Here is an 8,997-nt window from a genome sequence, read left to right as displayed (position 1 = left end):
TGCTCTCAGTACTCCGCCCTACAAGAAACTCCCGAATGTACACATTCATACAGTAACACCATTCTGGTTAAACCTAAAAAATCCAGCCTGATTGCTGACATCAACTCTTTTGTCCCTCGCTACTTCCATCTATGGAACCGCTTTCCAGTGGTTGTTTGGTCTCACTCTTCCCTTCAGGGCTTAAAGGAGTCATTGCACCACCACCTCGTAAAACCCCCTCCTCCCATCCTGACCTATGATCTTTATTAACGCACAGGTTGTAAACCTGGTGCGTTATAGCGTTTGCCTGGGAATTTCTGTCTCTCCAAAAGTGAAGCTCCGTTTCTGTCGCTCAGATGTGTAGCCAGTTTCTGTCGCTCAGATGTGTAAACATGACGTCATCAAATCTATATTTAGGCTAACCATGGGCTACCCCTTTGGCTGGTACGCGGCCGCTCGCTAGTACATAATATAGGTATATTTGTTATATGTTATGTTATAGGATATATAGGATATATGTTATATGATATAGGATATATATAGGATAGGTTATAGGATATATATGTTATAGGATAGGAATATAGGACCCAAATGACCCAGAGGACCCAAATGACCCAGAGGACCCAAATGACCCAGAGGACCCAAATGACCCAGAGGACCCAAATGAACCAGAGGACCCAAATGACCCAAATGACCCAAATGACCCAGAGGACCCAAATGACCCAGAGGACCCAAATGACCCAGAGGACCCAAATGACCCAGAGGACCCAGAGGACCCAAATGACCCAGAGGACCCAAATGACCCAAATGACCCAGAGGACCCAAATGACCCAGAGGACCCAAATGACCCAGAGGACCCAAATGACCCAGAGGACCCAAATGACCCAGAGGACCCAAATGACCCAGAGGACCCAAATGACCCAGAGGACCCAAATGACCCAGAGGACCCAAATGACCCAGAGGACCCAAATGACCCAGAGGACCCAAATGACCCAGAGGACCCAAATGACCCAGAGGACCCAAAGGACCCAGAGGACCCAGAGGACCCAAATGACCCAGAGGACCCAAATAACCCAGAGGCCCCAAATGACCCAGAGGCCCCAAATGACCCAGAGGACCCAAATGACCCAGAGGACCCAAATGACCCAAATGACCCAGAGGACCCAAATGACCCAGAGGACCCAAATGACCCAGAGGACCCAAATGACCCAGAGGACCCAAATGACCCAGAGGACCCAAATGACCCAAATGACCCAGAGGACCCAAATGACCCAGAGGACCCAAATGACCCAGAGGACCCAAATGACCCAGAGGACCCAAATGACCCAGAGGACCCAAATGACCCAGAGGACCCAAATGACCCAGAGGACCCAAATGACCCAGAGGACCCAGAGGACCCAAATGACCCAAAGGACCCAGAGGACCCAAATGACCCAGAGGACCCAGAGGACCCAGAGGACCCAAATGACCCAGAGGACCCAAATGACCCAGAGGACCCAAATGACCCAAATGACCCAGAGGACCCAAATGACCCAGAGGACCCAAATGACCCAGAGGACCCAAATGACCCAGAGGACCCAAATGACCCAGAGGACCCAAATGACCCAGAGGACCCAAATTCTATGTATGTTTCTATGATGATGTATGTTTTGGTGAAAGTACATAATGTGAATACTAGTAGCAATTTTACAAAAACCATGGCATAATTTCAAATCTTGACCCGAGATGATAATTATGCTACATCATAATTTCCATGTGCCAACCTGGGCGGAATCCAAGTGGATTCACTTGACTTGTTTTCCCCATTAACCCTTCCTAACCCAACCAATCTAACCTGATGATTTGAGTGTTTCCTTCCCTTTATCTATCTAACTCTGTTAGTTTATTCCTATGTTGGTTGTGCCCAATTATTGCCCTGCGACCCCACTGTCAATTTAACCTTGCTCTTCCATGAGCCTCATTTTTGTAGAGAAAATAAAATGTTGAGATAAAAATGATATCACGAATATAAATGGAGCACAGCAACAACTGTTGATGAGCAATTGCAAAGTTGATGCTGAAGCGATTGCAAAGTTGACACTGAAACAATTGAAAAGTTTATGTTGCAGAAATTGCAAAGTTGATGCTGAAGCAATTGCAAAGTTGATGTTGAAGCAATTGCAAAGTTGACACTGAAGCAATTGCAAAGTTAACGCTGAAGCAATTGCAAAGTTGATGCTGAAGCGATTACAAAGTTGACGCTGAAGCAATTGCAAAGTTGATGCTGAAGCAATTGCAAAGTTGATGTTGAAGCAATTGCAATGTTGATGTTGAAGCAATTGCAAAGTTGACACTGAAGCAATTGCAAAGTTAACGCTGAAGCAATTGCAAAGTTGATGCTGAAGCGATTACAAAGTTGACACTGAAGCAATTGCAAAGTTGATGCTGAAGCAATTGCAAAGTTGATGTTGAAGCAATTGCAATGTTGATGTTGAAGCAATTGCAAAGTTGACACTGAAGCAATTGCAAAGTTGACACTGAAGCAATTGCAAAGTTGATGCTGAAGCAATTGCAATGTTGATGCTGAAGCGATTGCAATGTTAATGCTGAAGCAATTGCAAAGTTAACGCTGAGGCAATTGCAAAGTTGATGCTGAAGCAATTGCAAAGTTGATGCTGAAGCAATTGCAAAGTTGATGCTGAAGCGATTACAAAGTTGACACTGAAGCAATTGCAAAGTTGATGCTGAAGCAATTGCAAAGTTGATGTTGAAGCAATTGCAATGTTGATGTTGAAGCAATTGCAAAGTTGACACTGAAGCAATTGCAAAGTTGACACTGAAGCAATTGCAAAGTTGATGCTGAAGCAATTGCAATGTTTATGCTGAAGCGATTGCAATGTTAATGCTGAAGCAATTGCAAAGTTAACGCTGAGGCAATTGCAAAGTTGATGCTGAAGCAATTGCAAAGTTGATGCTGAAGCGATTGCAAAGTTGATGCTGAAGCGATTGCAATGTTAATGCTGAAGCAATTGCAAAGTTGATGCTGAAGCAATTGCAAAGTTGATGCTGAAGCAATTGCAAAGTTGATGCTGAAGCAATTGCAAAGTTGATGCTGAAGCAATTGCAAAGTTGATGCTGAAGCGATTGCAATGTTAATGCTGAAGCGATTGCAATGTTAATGCTGAAGCAATTGCAAAGTTGATGCTGAAGCAATTGCAAAGTTGATGCTGAAGCAATTGCAAAGTTGATGCTGAAGCAATTGCAAAGTTGATGCTGAAGCAATTGCAATGTTAATGCTGAAGCAATTGCAAAGTTAATGCTGAAGCAATTGCAAAGTTGATGCTGAAGCGATTGCAATGTTAATGCTGAAGCGATTGCAAAGTTAATGCTGAAGCAATTGCAAAGTTGATGCTGAAGCAATTGCAAAGTTGATGCTGAAGCGATTGCAAAGAGAAAGCCAGAGGGAGAGAGGGCGTGCGCAGATTGTGAGGGTGAGAATGAGAGTTTGAGTGAGTGTGAGAGAAATCTGAATAATTGCGAACCGCTCCTTTCCCATGCCATCTCCAGGCGTTGCATAACGTCATTGCCGGGCACCGAAGGGGGCTAGGCAATGACGCATGCTGAAAGGGAGTACAGTACTCGGTTTTCACCCCGGTTGTTTGTTACTTGGCAAAAAAAAAAAAAAAATTCAAAGTATGTTGATGACTCCAGTGTGTGTGTGTGTGTGTGTGTGTGTGTGTGTGTGTGTGTGTGTGTGTGTGTGTGTGTGTGTTTGTGTGTGTGTGTGTGTGTGTGTGTGTGTGTGTGTGTTTGTCTGTCCGCTCACTTATACTTGCCTACAGGTTAGTTTTTAACTGATCTTTACGAAACTTCACCAAATGGTAGAGTTCGTGGTCCCACAAATTCCTATATATTTTTGAGGTGAAAGGTCAAAAGGTCGACATAGGCCAAAGGTCAACCACTTTTTTCAAATTTCTAAAATCCTCAATTTTCATCCGATTGACCTGAAATTTGAATAGGATTTACATATCGGCTAACTGAATTCAACCACTAACTATTTTTGAGATGAGCGTAGGCCAAAGGTCAACATAGGCCAAAGGTCAACCACTTTTATTTGAAATTCTAAAATCCTCAATTTTCATCCGATTGACTTGAAATTTGAAGAGAATTTACACATCAGCTAACTGAATTCAACCACCAACTATGTTTGAGATCAGCATAGGCCAAAGGTCAACAAACAATTTCAAATTTCTAAAATCCTCAATTTTCATCCGATTGACTTGAAATTTGAAGAGAATTTACACATCAGCTAACTGAATTCAACCACCAACTATGTTTGAGATCAGCATTGGCCAAAGGTCAACAAACAATTTCAAATTTCTAAAATCCTCAATTTTCATCCGATTGACTTTGAATTTGAATGTGATTTTCATATCGGCGAACTGAATTCAACCACCAACAATATTTGAGATCAGCATAGGCCAAAAGGTCAACCACTTTTTTTCAAATTTCTAAAATCCTCAATTTTAATCCGATTGACTTGAAATTTGAATAGGATTTTCATTTCAGGTAAATGAATTCAACCACCGACTATTTTTGAGATCAACATCGGCCAAAAGGTCAACATAGGCCAAAGGTCAACAACAATTTCAAATTTCTAAAATCCTCAATTTTCATCAGATTCACTTGAAATGTGAATGGTATTTACATATCAGCAAACGGAATTCAACCACCAACTATTTTTGAGATCAACATAGGTCATAAGGTCAACATAGGCCAAAGGTCAACCACCTTTTTCAAATTTCTAAAATCCTCAATTTTCATCCGATTGGCTTGAAATTTGAAAAGCATTTTCAAATCAGCTTACTGAAACCAACCACCAACTATTTTTGAGGTCAACATAGGTCAAAAGGTCAACATAGGCCAGATGTCTAAAATTGTCAATTGTAAACAGATTAACTTAAACTTTGAAGACGATTTGCATATAAAGTCACTGAATTCAACCACTAATTATTTTTGAGGTCAAAAGGATGCTGTACTGAGTGCCATTCTACATTGTTCTGTTTTGCCAAGTGTCACTCTATGAGTGATTTTTCATTCGTTTGTTTGTTTGTTTCCTTGTTTGTTTGTTTATCCGGGTGATATCTCAACCATCCATTGAGCTAGGAAGCTGAAATTTCGGCACAATAGTAAGTGCTTTGGCAAAAACGATTTTTTGTTTTTTATTAATAAATTAATTGATCAGTTATTTAATTATTATCGATTAATTAAGTACCTATTTATGTCCTTTCTCATCTGGGCAATATCTCAGGCACCTTTTGAGCTAGGAAGCTGATATTTGGACACGACAGTGACCAAGTGATGTGGCTATAAAGGATATTTTAGATTCATTGATTAATCAATTAATCAATTAATTATTTAATTATTCGATTAATGATATCATTAATTAATTTTTTTAAGTTACAGATTCGGATGAAACGGTGGTGGTTTAGGTATTCTATTAGCCAATTGATAAATTGTTTAATTATTTTATGATTTTTATTTATTTATTTTCATTATTAATCTTTTTTTTTCTCATCTGGGCAATATATCTCAGGCACATTTTGAGCTAGGAAGCTAATATTTGGACATGATAGTGACCAAATGATGTGGCTATAAAGGATATTTTTGATTTATTGATTAATCAATTAATCGATTAATTATTTAATGAATGACTTCATTAATTTTTTTAAAGTTACATATTCGGATGAAACGGTGGTGGTTTAGGTATTATATAGGCCAATTGATAAATTATTTAATCATTTTATGAATATTATGTATTTATTTTCATTAGTAATCTTTTTTTTTTTTCATCTGGGCAATATCTCAGGCACCTTTTGAGCTAGAAAGGTAATATTTGGACACGATAGTGACCAGGTGATGTTGCTATAAAGGATATTTTTGATTTATTGATTAATCAATTAATCGATTAATTATTTTATTGATTAATAAATTGATTTTTTCGATTAATTACTTATTTAATTAATTTTGTAAAAGTTCTATCTTCGGATGAAGCACTGGTAGTTTATTTATGCTATTAGCCAATTGATTAAGAAAATATTTAATGATCATTATTTATTGATTTTAATTATGCAATTAATCAATCAATTAGTGTTCACCTCTCCCTCCCAATACAGTCTCTATGAGCTGCACGGCGGTATTGCCGGGTGCCAGAGGCGCCCGGCAATGCGGCGCTGGAGGATATTTAATTATTCGGCAAGGGGGCGGTGTACTTTGAATGTATCTGTACTTGTTCTTTTATCTTATTGAGTGCTTGATTCAATGGCCATCCGGATGATCAACTGGCCCTTTCCGCCATCTATGATGGCATTGCTTCCTGACCTCAACAAAAAAAACCCCAAAGAAAAACACAACCAACCAGAATAAAAGCAATCCAACTTTAAAGAGAAAGGGGAGAAGGCGGGTGGGGGATGTCGAAAGTTGAAAGGAAATGGATTTAAACCATATTCCTTCACAAATTAACGAATAAAAATTTGAATTCAAACCAAAAGAGATGATGGCAGAAAGTATATTTTAGATGCGCTGCAGCTAGGCCTCAATGGTTCTCCAGCGATGATGAGCCATCGTTAGTGAGTTAGTGGTGTTAGGAGGACAGACAACACTGGGTGTTGCTGCCAAACCACTGGGTCGCAGAAGGAAGCTCCGTTGTTTAAACAGCGCTTCACCGTGTTTGCTCGCTTTGCACGGCCTGGTCGGGCCTGCGAGGAGTCGTGGACTTGGAACCACCAGTCATATATTTTCATTCCATCTCGAAACATAATGGAGTGTAAAATCTGAGACGCCTGCAGATGTAATTAGAATTAACTGGAATGACACGAAACAAGGAATGTAAGAAGGGACCGTAAATGAACCATAACTAAGAACACTTCCGGGAATGTCCGGTCGCCGAGGATGTGATTAAAATTAATTTGGCAGCCGATGATTTAGATTGATTCTTTAGCCGGCAGACGCGAGCAGGGCAGTCTCTCTCCAGCACCGACAACCATATTGTTTATTCAGCTCACTTCATGGGGACGGAGCGCCCTCCAGTGACAGTTTATGAGGTTTCTGTGATTGCACAACTACTTGTACTGTGGCGCAACAGCAGTCATGTGAGGCTGTAGGCAATGGCCGTGGTCATGTAAGAGGTCTTTTTGATGGAGATTTCTGATGTTTTTTGAAGTAAGCAATGTTTGCTTATAAAAAGGGGAGTACAGGTTGGTATATTAGCCTATCCTAAACTAGCCAGGTGGGTCGCTTAATGCTTAAATTAACTGGCTTAAAATCTTAGGTGGATTCATGCAATATATGAATACCTAACATAAACAGACTTGGCCAGGAAAGCAGAAAGGGACCTGGATATATGACAGACATACCACTTTCCCTCTTGACATGCAATTAAGACATCAAGGTAAATATTGAACACAAATACTATAACATTTACTGCATGGAAATCTGCGACTGCAAAAGATGAATTTGCATTTTACAATTTACAATTATGACAGGAAATAAAGTACTCTTCAGCGTCCAGGCAAACATAAATCACACTCTGCGGGCTTTGAGTTAGTCAAAATACAACTTTTATTTTATTACTCGTGCACAGCGGAAGCTTGCAAAGTGCATATATATGTATGTCTTGTTAATATTTTCAAGTGTTTGTGTGTTTGCACGTTACTCTTTCATGGCCGAACTGTAACATCTGGAGGCCCCAAAACCTGGCTACATGTACTTCAGAATCTAGGCAAGGTTTTGAGCTACTGCATGATGGTCGTGAACACCGTTTTGAGGCCACCATGAAGTGTATGTTAGGATGTGGCCGTGCTCCAGCTAGCCTGCAGGCAAAGTTAACTACCATGAGGCCAATAACTCCATAGTTCTTCCATGTCCAACATGTCCAGAAACCACCGCCATCTTATAAATATAATCTTATAAATAATTTCAAGTATAGCTGGGTAACTTTTTCCCCGGGTACCGCCGGGTGCCGTAAAAAAGTTGTCGTAAAAGCTGAAATTTGGCGTGCCGACGGCCATTGAAGTGGTACACCAGGAAACATCACAGAACTGTTGGAAAGCGTCTGTAAATGAAAATTTATGTAAAAAACCGTAAGCGCATACATAAAAATATCAACCTCAATCCATATCTAGCATTTGAAAATTGTAATTTCCATAACTGTAAACTGTTAAACAAACATGACAATAATGTCTGTAAATGAAAAAAAGAAAAAGCCACTGGAAATGAAAATTTACTTTAAAAAACAAATGCGTCTTTAAAAAATATATAAACCTCAATTGATAGCCAGTATTTGAAAATTGTACTTTATATAAATGCAAACTGTGAAAGAAAAATCTCAATGAAAATTTACGTAAAAACCATAGACACGTCCGTTAAATAAACAAGTACAAAAAGTTTTAATTAAAACAAAAGCTGCGTCGATGTTACACAATGCCTAGATGCAGCTGTGCCTATAATGTCGATGTTATAGACACAGGACATTCCTATTGATTCGATTACTTGATGTTATTTTTGTGCAAAGTGAAAATATATCTCGGCAATTTCCCGTGTGTGGCGACGAATTTTTAATATATCTCGGGATTTTCCCGTCTGTTATTTCAGGCGGTGTATGACTGACCATGCCGCGATTTAAAATATATATATCTTGGCAATTTCCCGTGTGTGGCGACACGTGAACGAAGCTATGCTCCTCTCTCCACATTATTGTGACGACGTATAAATTAAATATTTCATCGTGACGATTGTCATCAAATGGACGAATTTTTAATACTAGGGCATGCCCGTACTATATATATATCTAAAATTATATCCCCCCCCCCTCTATTTACATGAAATGGTTTGGTCCATTCGCAAAGCCAAAGCGAACGGCTTGCGAGTACGGTGGCAATCCCCCCCCTCTATTTACATGAAATGGTTTGGTCCATTCGCAAAGCCAAAGCGAACGGCTTGCGAGTACGGTGACAATCCCCCCCCTCTATTTACATGAAA

The 8,997-nt window shown here is 39.8% G+C and overlaps 1 protein-coding gene across 2 annotated transcripts in view; it reads right to left on the bottom strand.

Moving 5' to 3' along the window:
• Positions 1-7,709: 7,709 nt before the first annotated feature.
• The window catches only part of LOC137436963 (mitogen-activated protein kinase kinase kinase 20), a 145,324-nt gene continuing 144,036 nt past the window's right edge, over positions 7,710-8,997 (bottom strand). The window contains exon 23 of one of the 2 annotated variants that reach the window (XM_078786570.1): positions 7,710-8,071. In XM_078786570.1, coding sequence (XP_078642696.1) covers positions 7,842-8,071 — 230 coding nt within the window. In that variant the 3' untranslated portion in view covers positions 7,710-7,841. The remainder of the gene's footprint in view (positions 8,072-8,997) is intronic. The other variant, XM_078786581.1, reaches the window with a different exon arrangement.

Source organism: Myxine glutinosa, chromosome 1, assembly GCF_964187855.1.
Source record: "Myxine glutinosa chromosome 1, kmMyxGlut1.1, whole genome shotgun sequence".
Classification (NCBI taxonomy): domain Eukaryota; kingdom Metazoa; phylum Chordata; class Myxini; order Myxiniformes; family Myxinidae; genus Myxine; species Myxine glutinosa.
Note: the sequence above shows the minus strand (reverse complement) of the source record. Positions and strands in the feature narration are given on the sequence as shown.